At 34.0% G+C, this 19,225-nt stretch overlaps 2 protein-coding genes and 2 non-coding genes across 5 annotated transcripts; all 4 read right to left on the bottom strand.

Moving 5' to 3' along the window:
• Positions 1-2,111: 2,111 nt before the first annotated feature.
• On the bottom strand, positions 2,112-2,183 carry TRNAE-UUC. Its single transcript has one exon. It is a non-coding gene; the product is annotated as a tRNA-Glu (tRNA).
• Positions 2,184-2,250: 67 nt separating this feature from the next.
• On the bottom strand, positions 2,251-2,323 carry TRNAF-GAA. Its single transcript has one exon. It is a non-coding gene; the product is annotated as a tRNA-Phe (tRNA).
• A 3,363-nt stretch (positions 2,324-5,686) lies between these two features.
• On the bottom strand, positions 5,687-10,063 carry LOC115998915 (cytochrome P450 724B1-like). The gene is made up of 8 exons (XM_031238585.1): positions 9,924-10,063; positions 8,915-9,392; positions 8,400-8,651; positions 8,209-8,292; positions 7,992-8,070; positions 7,806-7,912; positions 6,245-6,363; positions 5,687-5,923 (listed from the first exon to the last, which is right to left on the bottom strand). The coding sequence occupies exons 1-8, from the start codon at positions 10,061-10,063 to the stop codon at positions 5,815-5,817; spliced, it is 1,368 nt and encodes a 455-aa protein (XP_031094445.1). The 3' UTR covers positions 5,687-5,814.
• Positions 10,064-11,581: 1,518 nt separating this feature from the next.
• LOC116000254 (translation initiation factor eIF-2B subunit gamma) lies at positions 11,582-18,429 on the bottom strand. 2 transcript variants are annotated; one of them, XM_031240290.1, is made up of 15 exons: positions 18,170-18,429; positions 16,466-16,473; positions 16,046-16,163; positions 15,837-15,932; positions 15,616-15,693; positions 14,162-14,242; positions 13,887-14,091; positions 13,752-13,810; positions 13,435-13,484; positions 13,256-13,343; positions 12,893-13,153; positions 12,724-12,816; positions 12,464-12,568; positions 12,191-12,307; positions 11,582-12,066 (listed from the first exon to the last, which is right to left on the bottom strand). In XM_031240290.1, exons 3-15 carry the CDS (start codon positions 16,109-16,111, stop codon positions 11,992-11,994), a joined length of 1,374 nt encoding a protein of 457 aa, XP_031096150.1. In that variant the 5' UTR covers positions 16,112-16,163; positions 16,466-16,473; positions 18,170-18,429; the 3' UTR covers positions 11,582-11,991. The 2 variants fall into 2 exon arrangements, with proteins under 2 accessions (XP_031096150.1, XP_031096151.1); XM_031240291.1 differs by lacking the exon at positions 16,466-16,473.
• Between the last annotated feature and the right edge of the window lie 796 nt (positions 18,430-19,225).

Raw genomic sequence — 19,225 nt, 5'->3', positions numbered from 1 at the left:
AACTATGGCTTGAGATGCACGATTATATGGCTTGAGATGCACGATTATATTAGATTCCGTTTTTTTTTTGGAATACTACTGACTCTATTACATTGCAATATCTGTTCATAACTACTTTTCTCAAGATCCTTGGCAATTGTAATTGTCATTCTTTGTAATTGTTTCAATTAAATGAATATTCTATCTAACTAATAGTCATTTTCTAGACCAGTTTTCTTCTAGGTCGTTACACTTTATGTTTGACATATTATTTGTTATAATAATAATAATAATAATAATAATAATAATAAATTGTGATATGGTGGTGGTGTTTGTGTGGTGTTGGTGGTAGTGTGGTGGTGGTGGTGGTGGTGATGGTGTTATAGTTGTGGTGGTGTTGGTGGTAATAATAATTTAAAAACTAAAAAAGATGTGTAAGAGAAGATAAATATGAGAAATAAAGTTAGAAAATGTCTTCCAATTAAAAATCTAAGAAGACATTTTTCGTCAAATTTAACATTTTTTTCATTAACCAAAATAAATATTTTATTTTGACTTTTTTTTTCTTGAATACCCAACCATAGGAAAATGCAAAAAATGACTTATGAAAGTCATGTTATTGTCGGAATTAGAATATTGCACATACTCATATTTCAATTGGAATGGCATTAGCTTGGATCTGGACTATTAACTCCTAGAGCTTTTTCTAGTTTTTCGTTAAATGTACTTGAAATAAATGAAACTCGCAATAAAGGGCTCGGTACTTCGGTTATCCTCCTTATAATAAGGAGCTTAACGATCTCACTACGATTATTGAAGAATAGACTTATTCTCATTAGATCTTGGATCTATGCGACTTAGCAAGGCTCAATGACGTCAATCTCTATACATGAGTTTAACTTGAGCCCAACGAGTCTTTAGTTATTTATATATACTCGCATATTTGTCCCTCAAACGTTTGTCATTGGATTGTTCTTCCACACGATGCTTAGTGTGGAGGGTCTATTTCATATTTACGTATTAGTTAACCCGAATCATCATAGCATAGCACTGTATGAAGTTAGGTGACTAAGATATAAAGTACTATTGAACAAATCTCTGACCTTTAAGCAAACAAGGTGCATGATTCCAATGAGTGTTATCATCCATTGTTTCCACGCTTTATACCTTCTCATTCCATATATTTATGAATATCTTGAGGTTCTATATTTTCTAAAAAATGTTTACCAAAAGTGGAAGAAAACTATCCATGCTCACCCTCGGTCTTTTGCTTATTGGGAAAAGTATTTGGTTATTCAATTCCTTTTTAACTCTTAGCATTATTGTGATGATATTACGTTTAAAGTTGTGGTATAATCGTTTCCCCAAATGGATTCAAGCATATATACCCTATTTTTATCACACTATGTTTTAGAGAATTTTTTAACAAAATGCATGGAAATCCTAATAGAAAAATACTCGAATGGAAGGGCATAAGCCTTATGGGGGATGGTTGAATAACTTTTGTCGTTCTTTTATACAGTGTGTTATAACAATTGTATTATAATTCATTTTAGATAGAAATAATATTGTCATTATTGTAGCTTCATTTATGTCACCCATAACTATTACTATATACCTTCATTTTTTTTCTTATTCTTTAATTATCATTTCATTAAAATCACCATATAACAATTAATTTAATTACATATTATATATTAACTAAATATCTATAAATAATGTTAAATCATACGTGTGGGTAGGCATGATCAAATGAGAACTAAGGTCCTCCTATAAAAAAAAAATGAGGTCGAATCTTAGCGGTCTATAAGGTTTATTTGAGAAATTTAATAAAAAAAATGTATCAATTTTATAATTATTGAACAATTTTAAAATCAAAATTTATTTTATAATTATTGTAAACTTGAAAGTTTAGTAATGGTAAAATGATATTATAAACATTACAAGTATTTATAAATTTTTAGTTTTGTAAAAAATATTATCAATTTTAATTTTGAGATAATGATTCAAATTTTATTTTAAACAAAATATTAATATTATTGTATCAAAAGTTAAAATGTGATATAACCTCTAATTATGAGGTCATTCTCCTTCTTTCGTCAAAAATTCCGTGCAATACGAAATCGAAAATATTCCGTTGCCGGGAATCGAACCCGGGTCTCCTGGGTGAAAGCCAGATATCCTAACCGCTGGACGACAACGGAGGGCAATGACAAGTGAATATAAAATCGTTTTAACTGAATCTATAGCCGCTGGGTGACTTAAAAAACATGCGGTGAGCGTGGATCGAACACGCGACCTTCAGATCTTCAGTCTGACGCTCTCCCAACTGAGCTATCCCCGCGCGTGTGAGTCTAACTTCATTATACTTTCATTACTCTTAAGGCATTACTGAAGCTTTGTGTAATCAATCTGCACCGTTCAATTATGCCACCCATTTCGCTTCGTGGGAGTCATTATTGCATCTTCACACATTTTAAATTTGAAATACAGCCATGATGATTACTTTCATTTGAAGAACAAGCAACATAGTAATGAACAGTAAAGGAATATGGCAAAATTGCTTATAGCATCAAGTTTGGTAATGAATTATTAGAAAATAGAAATTCTATTCCATAATGAATAGAATATGTAATGAATATGAATTTCTATCCATTGTTTGATTCATCATCAAAAATAAATTTCAAAATTATATCATAGTGTTTGGTTAGATTATTATTATTGATACATTTATAATATAAAACAAAAATAGCTAAAGATAAATTAAGTATTGTAAATAAATAAATAAATAAATAAATTATTCATGAAAACTCAGGAATAATCTAATATCATGCACTCTTATCAAAAGAGCTACTCCATTTGCAATGAGAACCATTTCATTCTCAAGAATACAATTCTTGAAAATAAAATGACTTATCAAATAACAAAATATATATATTCTTGAAAATATTATTTCATTTTTGACATATTATGCGAACTATATATGCTTTTAAAAAAGGTAACAACATAGCAAATATCATAATAAATATAAACAGATAGCTAGTAATTTTATTGTGACTTATTTCTACTCAAAAGTGTTTGAAGTGAGGATAATCCATCGCTACTAGGAAACAATGTAACAAAGCCAAAAGACTCAAAAAGTAGGCAACATATATAGATGATATTCAAGTTGAAGTACTTCATTAGTCTTCATACTATGTAAAATGTTCCACTTGGTCAATGCATTATAAATTTAATCAATTTATATATTCCATATACTATTAAAAATAGAACATCTACATAAAATTAATAATGTTTTTAGTTAAATAATTAAATATGGCTATGTGACTAGATTGCAAGCTAAAGTAATGATGATGTGACTGTAAAATCCCGTAAACTAATGTAAAAATAGTTAAAATGTCACTATCAAGAATTGAACTCATTAGTATCTAATTCAAAAATAAAATCTAACACAATAAACTAATTTAATTTACAACTTGATATATTTATTAAAAAAATAATAATACAAAAAAAAAACAAAATGTAAAAAAGTAATTTCCTTAATTATACAAAAACTAAATCATGTACTACAAAAATTACAAAGATAATATTAATATAATTATAATTATATACCACATAAATTAACTTTATGTACCACATATATAAATAATTAAAACATTTTTGTTGATATGTAATTCAAACTATATCATTTTTTTAAACGTTGGTCATGGGCAAGCAAAAGATCTAGAGGGTGGGGGGGGGGAGGATATGAATAGACTTTTCAAAGTTGCCTAAGGTTAATTTGTAGCATTTGGAAGTATTTAGAAAATAGTGCACGTATGTTGGAGTTTAAGCAATGCAAGTAGAAAGTTAAGAGTAAGGAATTGAGAAATTGAGGCAATATTTTAATAGTGGTTCATGAACTCCATATTCCACTCTTCTCCTTAAACCTAGGAAGTTTCACTGGTATAATACAAATACAAGTGAAAATTTAGCCTTTTACACTAGTTGCAAACTAAGTCAATTAGGTTACTTGTTAAAAATCTCCCTTTATGAAAGTCATTGGAACAACTTTCTTCACTAAGCTGTGTTATTCAGTGCCTGATATTCAACGTCAAGGATCGTCCACCAAGTCCCATTGAGAGAAAATCTCCAACCTTTGCAATGAAGGATGATGTTTGTCTTTAGAAGACTATTGGACAAAATTTAGTTGATTATTGAAGTTGCTTTTAGATTGTAGCTCACAAGAATATCTCAAACCTTTTAGATTATTCAACTTTGTCATCGCTTCAGGATAGACTCTATTTATAGAGTTTGAAGTCAGAATTCAAACATCTTACCGTGTTCGTCTTCATTTATTAAGGCTCCGGATGAATTTTTCATTGTAGCCGATCCTAACGACAAAAAATTTGGTCCGTCATGATTCTTTTATTCTGTCCGTACTCATATTGTCTCTGTCTGATGACATTTTGTATGTTGCAATGGGACATGCCATGTCGCAGGCCCTATGGAAGACAATTGAAGTAGCCTTTGGGTCTTCTTCTTGGGCACAATATATAAGTCTCCATAGTTGGTTGCATCCTTTGCGCTAGGGGTATTCCACTATGAGTGAGTATTTTGACAAAGCCAAGGTTTTAATTGGCCTTCTTGTAGAAGCTGACCGACTAATTAGTTTCGATGAACGGAATCTCTATATATTCAAAGGTCTTCGCCATGAGTGCCACGCGATGATATTCTCATTGACCACTAAAGAACTTGTGACAATTGATCAACTCAACGACTTCTTGGCAAAATGGTATCAAAGGAACTACAAGTAAACTACAAACAAGCATAAGTTTGTTTTTTCACATGTAATTTGTGGGAGTACAAAGTTACTAGTGAATTCTCTTTTGGCGAATAAGAGAACAATGAGGTATGTGAATTATACCATCCATTCTCAAACCATTATGAAATTCCCGTGCCATTTACTTTTACACACTTTAATTACTGCCTTTAACTATTTTCTTAACTTCTCAAACTACATTCGAAACTTCCTTGTGTGGTATACTCATTTTCCGTTGTGCATTAACTTTGATCAAAATATTTCTTGACTAATTACTTGAGATTTCGACATATATAAATTTTCTATGAAGTGTTGAGAGATTAACTTGCGAAAGTCAATTTCCAAAGTTTAATTTTACAAAAAGTTTTCAAAATCCTAATAAGTCTATTTATCCCCTTCCTTGCCAACCTAGAATTTAAAGTTTCTACAAATATATTGTAAATTTGTTTGAATAAAAATAATATTTTTAATATTATTTCTAAAAATACAATAAAAGGCATATAGAAGAAGAAGAAGATTTTATTTTATTTAAAAAATGAAAAGAATTGTGGCATGGTGTTTTTATTTTTTAATTTTTTTTTTCAGTTCGTATATGGAAAAGAGAAGAAGAAGATTTTATTTTATTTAGGAAATAATAATGCTAAATGTATTTATTTAGGAAATAAGTTTACAAGTATACGTATTTGGGAAATAAGATTTCAGTATCGAAAAAACTCCTTGTTATTCAACAATGCATCAATAAGTTTATAATTTTATATCAATTAAGTTTGTCATTGCATTCTTTTTATATAACAAAAACCATAGGTTATAACAACGCACATATTTTTTGATATTTGAGCGAAAGAAAAATTCAAATACAAATATGTAGTCAAGTCACTCTAACACATTCTTCTTTAATTAGTTAAAATAGGATAAACACTATCAGGTGGAGAATCTAAAACAAACAAGTCATGTAAAAAAGGAATTACATGTATCATCGATTAGTCGTTATAGTTTACTATAGATATAACAATAGTACTTCAATTCAATTGCTGTCAATTGTCGTTGCCTTCCAATTGTATATGCTCAATATCCAATACAAGCCCTCTCTTAAACGCCAGATAAGGGTATGAAAATGGATGATCGTCTTTCTTGGTTTCCCATCTATACATGAAAAATAAACAAATTTAATTGATTTGTGACGGCAGAAGTTAAACAAAATGAATTTCAGATCGTTGTAATGATTTTGCAGTATGGTATAGCCGTATAGCGCCAAGTTCCAGTACGACTAAATGTTAACGTGCAGTCGCACCATTGTTATGCAAAAACGCACTAATATAATGTTAAAAAACGCACAACAATTGAATTAAGAATAATTCACACAAATTGTCCAAAATTAAATGTAAAAAACATAATTTTTATTTTTAATTGTCATTATAATTGAAAAGACAAAAAAAATTGAATTAATTCAAAGTAATTTATTACCTGAAGCTTTGAACAAGATAGTGTAGGAGAATTGATACTTCCAATTTACCGATTTCTGCACCGGGACATATCCGAATTCCTCCACCAAATGGGATCACATTCTTGCTTACTCCAGGATCCTACATTTTTAATATTATTGAGGTAAAAACATATTTTGGTGGATTTGTGAATTTATGATAAGTTACTAAATATAATTATGATAACATTTAAATTTTAACGAAATCAAACTTATTTTTTATAATATCATGTCTACCTACATTATTACCATTAAAAAATATAAGAAAAGATATTGTGTAAAGAAATGAGAGTCATTACCATTTTTGGTCCTACTGTTATGGTGTCATTGCCAATTTTAGTCCACTTCATTAATTTTTGCCACATTTTAACCACTCTTATTTAACCATTGCCACTTTTAGTCCATCGTTAGAAAATCCGTCCAAAGACCGTCAAACAGAGGGGTATTTTTGTCTTTTCACGGTGTTTTTGTCTTTTGCCACATACCATTTGCCTATACCATTTGCGTCCATCGCTATACCATTTGCCGGCGGCGAGAAGATATCAACCGACCTAATGCATGAAGTTGGGGGCAGAAGAAGAGGCAGCAAACGCTACCTCGGAAAAATCGCTACTGCGGAGAAGGTCATACCTCGCCGGAACGCCACCCACATAACATTGGATTACCCAAAAGTTCTGTTTTTTGTGTGCTTTGAGTTGATCTTGGGGCGAAATGTTGAGAAAGGAGAAGTTTTGGTGAAAAAGATTTGAGCTTTTTTGGGAAGAAGAGATGGGTTTGGTGATACTTTGTGTGATTTTCATTCTTCTTGGGGTTTCTGCATAATCTCAGGCCCAAAATCCCCAGAAACTGACATGTAATCCGGTGGATTTGAGATCTTTGGAGGGTTTCTTGGATTTACTGGAGTCTGGTGTTGATGGGTGGGAGAGAAATTCTTCATCTTCTTCTTCTCCCATTTGCTGCAATTGGGTTGGCATAATGAATTCTCTGGTCTATTTCCAGGCACTTTAAACCTGCGTGCTGTGAGGTTCCATTGAACAGAGGCTCTGGTATGTGGCAAAAGACAAAAACATCGTGAAAAGACAAAAATACCCCTCTATTTAACGGTCTTTGGACGGATTTTCTAACGATGGACCAAAAATGGCAAGGTTTAAATAAGACTGGTCAAAATGTGGCAAAAATTAATTAAGTGGACTAAAATTGGCAATGTCACTGTAACAGTAGGACCAAAAATGGTAATGACTCAAAGAAATGATAACAAAGTTATAACGGTAGGGATGTTTTTGTCTAAAAAATTATATAGTACAAGTCTTATATATAAGATAATGTATTAAAAAAATTTAACGGAAAAAACAAACATAAATCAAATATGGATTGAGACTTATTATGTTTTATATTAAATTATTATTATTATTATTATTATTATTCCCTGAAGATTATTGTAATATGAATTATTTAATTAAAAATTGATATCACAATTATATTAATTTAGAAGTAAATTATAAACGAATTGAGATTGGGGGAAGATAAGGGATTAAGATGACATACATTCCATCTCCATGGATTAAATTGGTGGGGGTTTTTATGAAGTGATGGATCAAGGTTTACAGCCGACAAGATGGGAAGAACTTTCCAACCTGCTGGAATTCGATATCCTGCACGTTTCAAACCACACCTATAAAAAATAATTAAATATAAACTCCTTTAATTTGATCTGCAAATTGATCGAATTACCTTTGAATTCCACATCCTTGATAGCCTTTCTGTGGACAAATTTAACCAGATTTCCACAACGAAGAGTTTCATTTATTACCTGTAATAACATATCTATCTTTAGCACTGATTTTATTGCTGAATTATAGGCACCTTTAAAGGGTGAGAATGTGACATAGGTAAACTCGAGATTTATAATTTAATAATTTTGGTAATACTAAATAACAATAATAATTACCATGGGTGTGAACTGCATTTGCTTGTAGTCTTCCCAAGTCAATGCTTCCCCATTTTTCCTCCTCCTCAGTGCTTGGTGTTCTTCCTGATTATTATTATTTATATAAAATAAAATGTTACGTTGCCAATTCAAACTCAAAACGTACATTTTTGGACCAAAATGCGCTAAGTGTATAGTATGGTCTTACATACCTTTAGTTGTTGAAGGGCAAGGGGCGTCTGGGCAAGAAAATATGCGGTGAGGGCTATAAGTCCAGAAGTGGTTTCATAACCTGCAAGGAGAAGGTCAAACAAAACGCTTACTTTTTCCTCCTCCTTCAAACAATCATTCCCCACAATCGAGTCCGCGAAGCTGTCCTCATTATCATTGCCCCACTCTTCACTCTTTCTCTTTCCCTTCTCATTTAGTATATCTTTGAACGTCGATGCTACCCTTCTCCGAGCCTGCAATAACGTATTCCAGGAGAGGTAAGCTATAAAGAGTATTACTAATTGATAACATTAACTGATTGTATAAATGTATTTTTATTTTTTTTTATAAAACTAATTTAAAAAGTTGGTTTGAGCAATTTTTTGAATTTTAGCATTTTAGAGTTACAAAAAGCTGATTAAACAAAAACTTATATTGATTTTTTAACCAAGTCAAAGGACTAATATAATAGTAGTCAAATAACTCAAAATTAGCTGATAGATAGATAGATAGATACCTTCATGGCCTTGGCAAAGGTGGTTCCTGGAAGATTTAGCGGAAGAGAAACAAAGCCTTCCATGAATGTGAGGAAGTCCTGGAAGAGTTTGATGGCGAGCGGGTCTCCAGGCGCCATATCAAATAGGCATTTCAACATGACGTTGAAGGAGAAAGCTTTGGCCTCTTGAAACAAGTGAATTTGTTGCTTTCCTTTCCAGGATTCCATGAGCGAGGAGGAGAGGTTCTGGATGTGGCCGGCGAAATGGCGGCTGGATTTGAATGAATTGATGAAGTCGACTTCGACGCTTCGCAGCTTCTTGTGAAGCTCTCCGTGGACAATCATCAACGACCGGTGTCCCACGATGTTTTTCACCGGTTTAGGGTAGCTGCTCTCGAACAGCCTGCCTTCGTTTTGAAGGACGAAGGTGCTCAACTCAAGTGAGCATGAAATTATTGTGGGGGACCCAAATACATGGGACTTGAACACTTTCCCATATCTGCGCGCACCACAAATAATAATAATAATAAACAACCAAGTTTCTGGGTAATCCCAGCCAAAATGGCAATAGATCATATCCATAATCACAAGATTATGAGTTTGATTCCTTACCCCTTTGATTCGGGTCGGCTAACTATGAGTAATCTAGATTAATTTACTTGCTTTACTGGTTAGCTAGGGTAACAAGACGAGGTCTACCTACACCCAAAAGGGTTATGGGTTTCCCTCGTCAGCCAAACAACCAAGTTTCAACTCATCTATCTGCATTCAAATTAAAACGGGTTGATCGAGTTTGATTATATATTTTTATTTTATTGCCCCAAAAGATTGAATCTCCAACCTGACATGAGGATATAAATCATGGTAATTTAATGGCCCGATAGAGCAGTTAGGGGATGTATAAGTAAATCATATCACAGTAACTCAATGATTGATACGCGAATCTGCCCACTTTGAACATATTCCAACACCACGAACATTGGTCTCTTACCCTCAAAAGCTGTCTATTGAATCAGTAAACTAAGCTTACCTCCAGCAATGTTGTTCCAAGAAGGTGCCTATGGTGTTGGACTTATGGGGCTTGAGATAGCCAATGGTCTCTCCAAGAATTGGCCATCCCATGCTGCCGCCGGGAAGATTGTCTGCGCCAGCTGCCTCATTTCTTTTCATAAACAAGTGCTTTAAAATGAACACCAACACACAAGCTATTAGGCCTGTCAAAATAGGTAATAATTCCATGGAGAACTCAAATAAGAGCGAGCTTGAGCTTATTTAGTTAGAGAGAATTTTTTGGTTGATATAAATATAATGCTTGTCAACCTTCAAGTTACAACACGCCTGCCACAGTTTTCGTCTACCACATTAATACATTGAATTATATTATGATGAGCCGTAATATTACATGCATCCAATCTTTCTCGTTGTCGTCTATTAGGCATCCCATTCATAATTTTTCCATTATCTAATAAAGCCAAATCAATGCTTTCTAAAATAAAATATTTATTTTTCAACTCAAGTAAGGAAATTATATGAAACGAAATTTTAAAGAATTTCCAAATTAAAAAAAAATACGTAAAATATTCCATACTTACTTACCACTACATACCTACCTACTATAATCGTATCATTAGCAAATTGTCTACTATATTTTCATCCTCATCTATTGCTATATATACCATAACGTACTTATCGTCCCAACTACCATCACCGTTAAATACCATTATCACTTTCAATATCATTTGTAATTAATTTTTATAAGAAAAAAATTGGGTTGTTTATGAAAAATTGAATAAGGAAAACGAAAAGCTCCATCCATGTCTAAAAACATAACAAGTGTGACTGAAGGTTATACCCTTCATTTATGTCCGTTAAGTTTTTTTGTACATTATGCTATAAAAAGTGTACTTTACAATATATTAGACAAACATACCCTTACCGTTATAACTTCCGTTCCGGTCAAATTTCCGATGCACTCGGGCCATATTCCGGCACAAAAGTCACCGACGATCGTCGAAGGTCGCCGGTGACTCACGGGAGAAGGCAACCACTGGGTTGCCTTTTCACTGGGAAGGCGACGCCTTCTCCAATGAGAAGGCAACCATCTCTGGTCGCCTTCTCTCACCGAAGAAAGCGACCAAAGTGGGTTGCCTTCTCCAGTGAGTCACCGGTGACCGTTCGACGGTGACTTTCGTGCCGAAATATGGCCTGAGTAGGCCGAAAATTTGACCTGAACCTTTATGACCTATGATCATAGGTCATTAACAACTTTATGAACTTTTTTGCATGTAAAATACAATGTTGATGGATTTAATTGCTACTTTAAAAAGTTTACGGGCTTAACTGCCTTCTTAGGTAAAGTTTAAAGGCTTATTTGACCCTTTTCCGTAAGTTTTATTAAGAAATTTACTTTTGTACCCTTAGAATTAACTCTATCAACGCACCACAAAAGTTAAGGACCAAACTCATCATTTTGTTCATAATCGAGGGACTAAAAACGGATACGATAATAACATAGGAACTGAGTCGAAAAAACTCACCATTTTCCCTACAAATTAACACGAAAAAACTCACGGTACAAAAAAATAAAAAATAAAAATGTAAGATACAATCAGAAACAATACTTTTGTAATAAATAATTGTATGCTATGTGCATCTAACAACAGAAGAATGACTAATTTTGTATCTATATTTTAGAAGTCAGAACTCACAATAAATGGAGGAAATACCATTTGACAGGGAGTGTTTACATTGTAAAAATGTGGGCAAAAAGTCACATAAAACACATGCCAACCCATTTAAGTTTACATAGTACAGAAGCATTTTCTTTCGCCTTTAGGCAATTATCAAGCCGATGATTGTACAATGAATTCCCTAGTGAATGAAACAGTAAGAAACGGGGAATGGTTCTTAAAGCAAACTATAGCGCAAAACAAACAAAAACTGTCGAGACAATCTATGTGAGGTTGAGTAGCAGGGTGACCATAGCGTAAGTATGGGGAAGGTGGCAGGACGTTCCCTCCCACGAGGACAAGGACCATGTCAATGCAACATAAATCCAATGAAGGCAAGGGACTGAGGAACTAACAAAAACGTAATTGTCATTGTTTTTCTTTCTTTGCCAAAGATTCTCCTTTGTATTCACTGCCAGCCGTGACCACAAAACCTGCTCCAACCTTGTATTGGAAGTGCAGAGCAAAGTGTGAGGATGGACATAAAAAGAAACATATGAAATTGATATGCTGAGGAAAAGCACGGGTGAGTGTGTGAGAGAGAGAGAGAGGGAGAGAGAGAAGATACTTGGCAATCCCTTAGTACGACACGTTCTTGGAGCTGAACATTACTGCAAATAACAGATCCTTGGATTGTACAACCGTCTCCAATTGTCACATGGTTCATCACAACAGAGTTGACTACCTGCATACAGAGAGGGATGCGCACATCTATTATTGGTCAACCTTCTACTACTGCATAATTCAAATCAATCAGTGATGGGATACCATCTTAATAAGATGCAAAAACCCTGGAAATAAATGTTTCCCTTTATAATGCCAGATAAAAGTTATATTATACCTTTACGTTTGAACCAATCCGACAATGGCGGCCAATAATGGACTTCTTCACACTGCATTTATCACCCATTTCTGAACCCTCTCCCAGCATACAATGTGGTCCCACCTAGACAAATAATAGTAGTAATAATAAATAATAACATCAACAACAAAAATAATCTAGCTAAGAAGATGATGCCTAGAGCATTTGAATATTATACAAATAATGCACATAATTAAGATAAAATATTAACTAAATTGCACTTTTGTATTTCATCTCACCGTGGTTTTTGATCCAAGCACAGATGAAGGATGAATTATGTTGTTCTGTGCAGAGAAAGAGTAACCAGATAGGTGACTAGCATCTCCTATGACCTGAGCAATTACAAATTAAAATGGGCTAAAGTTTATATAAAAATGTGTAAGTTAAAATGAGACGAGTAAATCTCACATCTCGATTTATGTCACTGAAGGCTTGGATGGAATTCAAGCGCATGCAGTAATTGCTGTTGTTGGCAATATAAACACAACATTTATGGGTTTTTCTTGGAGCTGGAGCAGAACCTTCAGGACCCAGGGTATATAGGTCATGAAAACTTTGTGTAGAGGCATTGGCCATAAGTTGAGCTAGCAAAACTGTACCGTTCTGGGAAGCATCCTTACAATTCCCATTTTCTTCAGCTTGCACTCCATTTAGTGATAACTCAGATCTCTAACATATCATGTCATCAAGAACTAGTTCAAGACTAATATGGAAAAAATAATAATACAAAAAAGAAGAAACCAAAAACATTATGCAATACGTTGTACTAACCAGCTGACTTCTCACAAGATACGGCAAGACATCACACTTCAAGCTCAGAAAACTTGGTTTCAGAGTTAGAACTTCTTGCAAAGCAGTTCTAACAGGATTAAAATTAAAATTAGAACAATTCAAAGTAAATGGAAAAGTAAAGTGAACTGTGAACCAGGATAAAGAGCAGAGCCTCAAACCTCTTAAATGCATACATGTGAGCATCCATCAGATCTGGGCGAATGTCCATCTACAAAATAATGTGATGAGAGGAGGGGAGAGGAGGGGATCCAGTAACAGAAGTTTGTAACTTTGTAGTATTCTAACATGTTTGTGTTAGTCAATGAACAATGGAGAAGCTTATTGTACCAAAAATGCTCACATTCGGAACATAATGACCAACAAAATATGAAATGTTCAGAATGAGAGCCTGCTATAAATTATACTCATCGAATGAAGCACTAAATTGTATGACGATTAAAAAGATATGAGAATGCAGAGAATGAAACTAATATACTTGGCCAACTGCTCTGAGTATGCTCTTCTGAACACGCATGTCTTTCTCAACTTCAAATCCTGAGATAGGGAAATGCTTAATAGTGTCTACTAAAAGTGGATGATAGAATAACATGAAGGAAAAAAGATGTCTCACCAGATGCTATATGCAGTAGAAATTGTTTTGTTGGGTCCAGTCCTACAATATTATATCGTGCTGGTTTCTTTGATGAGGAGCCTGACTCTGAAGGCCCACCAACCGGAGCATAACAAAGCATTGCAGTAACTACAGCATCATGTCGTCTATGAACTGCTGCAACTGCCCCAGGAGGAATATCAGAAACAAGATCACCACTCACAACCTACAAAAGCCAGAACTAACTGAGCTTATGGAACATGTACTAAACTCTAAATGCCAAGTTGAATACCAACCAAGATGTCTTTTGCTGTCAAATGGTGATCAATGGCCCTCAGGGCTCCTGCTGTTCCTTCATCTTCAGGGACAGCCGCAACCTGTTAGGCATGAATTATTAATTAAGTCAAGCATACATAAAAATTATCATAACTTGTACTGTTGTACAACAAGATAGACTGATTGCAACACTAAAGCAAGTAAATTTGGCTTTATTAGAGTTCATTCCAGTCACCACATATCAACATTGGTATTCATTTGTTACAGAGCATTAGTTTTTACATTGCAACATGTGAATTTCCCCTTGTTCTTAATTACCCTTACAACATGAAAACTATACAAGCACTCTGCACTTTGGGTGTTCACAGGTGGCTTTGTGCATTTTTTTTATATTTCTGTGACCAAGGCTCGTAATAATAATTCATATTTTCTATATGGGCAATTTCTCAATATCTTGTTCCTTCGCAAGAAAAGATTTTCTTTGTGCGTTGGTAAAAAAAAAACATGTTTTTGGGGGGAGAACTACTATTTCACCAATCGAGTCACAAGTATCTAACATATTCATACCTAACGATTTTCCACAAAGTGGTGACGAAAGGTATAACTTGGACAAATCTTTTCATTTTCTAAGTCGACCCGATCCATTCTTTCGTAGAGCTATTTATTCGATCATAGACACTTCTAGAAACCCTCTAACAGAGGGACAAATTGTCAATTTTGAAAGAACTTATTGTCAACCTCTTTCATATATGAATCTAAACCAATATAGAGCGATTTTCTAAAAAGTCAACCAGAAACCACTCATGAAGTTGAAAAACAACATGGTTCAATTTAAAACTTAAGTATTAATAAAATACATTTCTAAATTATTTTTTGTTTAACGGTGAAGTATACTACTTTCGTAAATTTACACATTCCTTTATTCTTTAGACAAATAACTATCTATTTGTTACTAGTTGAAATGCAAATTAACTTTACTTCAATCAACCTTAGTTTGTATATAAGTGTACATGTGTGTATGATATTTAATCAGGCTGCTTCTATTTTTGTAATTTAATAATTACAAAAAAAAAAAAAAAACCAAAACTACCAGAAACATTGCAGTTTATAAAATCTCTAACCCATTGGTTATTTAGAATTGAAAGAAACTGCAGAGTATTGGACCTTTACAATGTGGTTTGGGGTGGTTTCACAGCTTTGATGTTTTTTTATAAACACCCCTACAACACGCTACAAGCACTCAAGCACTTGCATAGTGAGAATAATTTGGGCAGTACATTTTGGTGAACATCATCAAACTGGTAGAGTGTGCAGTAAATTTGTTCATCTCATCTAAGTGCTTTTTGATGTTTCTCTATTAAACCCTCCATATTCCATTCTCAAAGTTTTGGCACAAAATGCAGCACCAAAACCATCCATTTTCCCTTAAAAACAACAAACAAAAATAGATAGTGAGCTGTGAGCATCTAATTACCTCAACATGTAGACGGTCAACATAGGCACCTGATATCCAAGCCCCTACTAGAACAGCTGCATTTTCCCCTTCAACCACCTACAGTAAATACACATCAAATTAACATCTACAACTCAATTCAAGAGCCCTAATTTGGCAATTGAGTACCTAAACACACTGCAGCAGTGCAGCTGATAACACGACGAAATATATAACAAACCGCTCATGTGTAAGGAACATACGACAATCAGATCTTTGAGATTGTTCTGCTCGAGAAGGTCCAGCACGTAAGACAGCACCGGCCGGTTGGCCACCGGAAGCAACGCTTTTGGCACCTCCTAAAATTTGCCATTTTTTTCAAACAACACCAAATTCAAAAATTTAAATTAAAAAAAAAGGCACTGAAATTAAAGTCCTAAACCATATGCAAAATATTCAAAAGAGGAGGAACCTTGGAAGCGAGAGGAACGAGATTTTTGGAGAAGCCGCCGGCTAAGACTACCACTTGGAAATCCATCAAAGCAGCTCCGCGATGAAGGGTAATGAGCGGTTGTAACACCCCCAAAATTCTAATACAGGAATAAAACTAAATAAACAATCTTTCTTACTAACTATACTGAAAATAAGTGCGGAAGCGAAAATTAAACCTTAAACTAAGGGGTGTTATGCCACGCTTGGGCAACCAACTAAGCCCAAACGCACAGGCTACAAAGGATTTCTATCTACAAACCAAATTATATCAATTCACTATTGATAATACAATTCAACTACGTAGTATAATATAGTAAATCACTTTCTAACTAAACCATTATGCCCAGAACTTCTCCAAGAGTACTAATTCTATGTCGCACTCTCAGAATGAATCACTTACATCAAATCCTGAAAACAAAAAGGGTTGAAAAACACAAACAAACCGAATTAGCATAAAATGCTAAGTAAGCTCTACTCCACCATGTAAAATAATTACATTTATAGTTTGAAAATAATGAACTTTTAAAACATAGTTTTAAAATGAATACTGTGAGATTTGGAATATAAATATAGGAAAAGAGTAAATCATTTGTAGAGATTAGAACACTAGTGAAGTATAAAATCAAAGTGCCATATACATAAGCCAATATTAGAATGGTACAAGAAATTCACTTAAGAACAAGCTTCTCATCATACAATCATCTATTTCATATAGTAAACAAATTCCACTCTAGTAAAAGGCATAACTCCAAAAGAACAATTCTCAAGCATATGCTAACTTCAATAACTCACGTACATGCATAAATATAGACACAAAGAGGATAAACAAAGCATAACAAAAGTTTCAAAACAACCTTATATAATAATAATAATAATAACAATAATAATAATAATAATGGCCCATCTCAGGCTTAATAATAGTAATAGCCCATCTCAGGCTTAGTAATAATAATGGCCCATCTCAGGCTTAATAATAATAATGGCCCATCTCAGGCTTAATAATAATAATGGCTCATCTCAGGCTTAATAATAATAGCTGATCTCAAGCTTAATAATAATAATGGCCCATCTCAGGCTTATATAATAATAGCTCATCTCAAGCTTAATAATAATAATGGTCCATCTCAGGCTTATATTATAATAATGACCCATCTCAGGCTTAAATAATAGTAATGGCTCATCTCAAGTTAGGATGTTACTTAACCAAATAACTCACAAATCTCGTAACACATTTATAGATATATATCAAGTTTATCAAGTAAAGATTTTAAAACGGGTAATAGTATAGACTTCAATATAGTGTTGTAGAGAATAATACACAAATAAAAAGATATACGGAGCAAGTATCAATCATAATCATATTTAGTAAGTCCAATAGAGACCCTTTAAATCAACAATTCAGTAACAAGACACACAAAAAGAAATGGGAAATGAAAAAGAAAGAAAGTATTTATCTTACAAAATGAATAGCGAAGTGTACCTAAGCTAAGCCTAAACTCTTAAAATAAAACAGGAGCTTTTATATAAAGAGGTATGCTTAGGATTATACAGCTCAGCCAGTATACTTTTTACACGAGATTAGTTGAAGCCATCAAATGAACACTAACCCTTTCCCTTAGACAAACAATAATAAGACCAGGAATTTTAAAAGCAAATAACCATAATCAGACTAGGGACATCATGTCCAATCAAGGTAATAAACGAGGTATGAAGAATAATTGTACAAACAAAATCAAACACAACAGGAATAATGATTAAATATGATGCCTCTGGAATTTTAAGTTCTTGATAATCCCAATAGAGGGAGGTAGCAGTAGAGACAACTGGGCATTCCTCGCCCTAAATTCACTCAAGCTCCCTATTCTTTTGGTTTTGTTTTGAAATTCACATTCAATCTATTTGTCTACAAATAATCAACCACCTAAACATGTCACTTTCGTCAACCAAAAATAATCATCAATTAATCATTTAAAAAAAAAAAAAAAAAAAAAACCACACACTTCAGACATAAAACACTCAGCATCAAAATAAATATAGTTTCAGCAAATCAAAAGGAAAAGTGAAGCGGCGATAGTCAGAGAAAGGAAGAGAGAGCAAGACTCACGCTTGCTGCCGACTGCCCCAGTCCGTCGGAAACAGAGGACGCCGTAGGAGGAGGCGCCGGTCACTGCCACTGCTACGCTGAAGGGAAGGAGAGATGATGGTGGAGGAAAAAGGGGTCGCCGGCCGCGACTCCGGTCTGCTGCTGCCGTCGACTTGCTCTGCCTTCCGCTAGTTTGAACGAGAGACAGACACGCGATAGGGTGCTAGTGATTTAGGTCTTCCTCCCAACAGTCCCAAGTCCCAACGAACAATTGAGAAGGGAGCTATGTAAGGGTTTTAGGGGCACAAAATTATATTTTATTTGATTAAAAGTTTGTAAAATAAATAATTTAGGCTAAAGTTTGGGTTCATAAAATATTATTGGATTAAGGATTAAAATGGGTATGGACGGCAAATTATGTTGTGGACCCAGGTCCACCTTGTAAGGTGGCTTGAGTCCAAAACTACGTCGTTTTTGTTTTTTTTTTTTTTAATTAGTAAACATATTGCCGAATATAGAGTTGTCCAAAAATGTGTGAATGTAGAATATAGAAATCGTGAATGTATATTTATGATTGTGTGAATGTAGAGTTGCCCAGAAATGTGTGAATGTGAAGGTTTCAAATTATGAATATGGAATATAGAAATCGTGAATGTAGAGTTATGCATGTGTGAATCTGTAATAGAGTTAAGAAGTTCTAACAACTTGTAGCCCTATCATGTGTGAATGTGGAGTTCTCAAGTTGTGAATATGGAGTATAGGACCTGTGAATATAGAGTTTTGAATGTGTGAATGCATAACAGTGGTAATATAGTTACTAAACATATAATCTTGTAATGTGTGAATGTGGAGTTTACAAAGTGTGAATGTAGAGTATAATGTATGTGAATGTAAAGTATAGTGTATGTAAATGTAGACTCAGGTGGACCTGGGTCCACGGCATAACAACCCGGTATGGACTGTCAAAGGCCTTGTAGTCAAGCGGCATAACTGTGGCCCTTCCAAGTGAGAGGTCACATGTTTGCTTCAGTAGGTTGAGAAACTATGTATGAACAGATACGACATTGTAACAGAGTC

This window comes from Ipomoea triloba, chromosome 12 (assembly GCF_003576645.1).
Source record: "Ipomoea triloba cultivar NCNSP0323 chromosome 12, ASM357664v1".
NCBI lineage: Eukaryota > Viridiplantae > Streptophyta > Magnoliopsida > Solanales > Convolvulaceae > Ipomoea > Ipomoea triloba.
The sequence above is the reverse complement of the archived record's forward strand: the minus strand, read 5'-3'. Positions and strand labels throughout refer to the sequence as shown.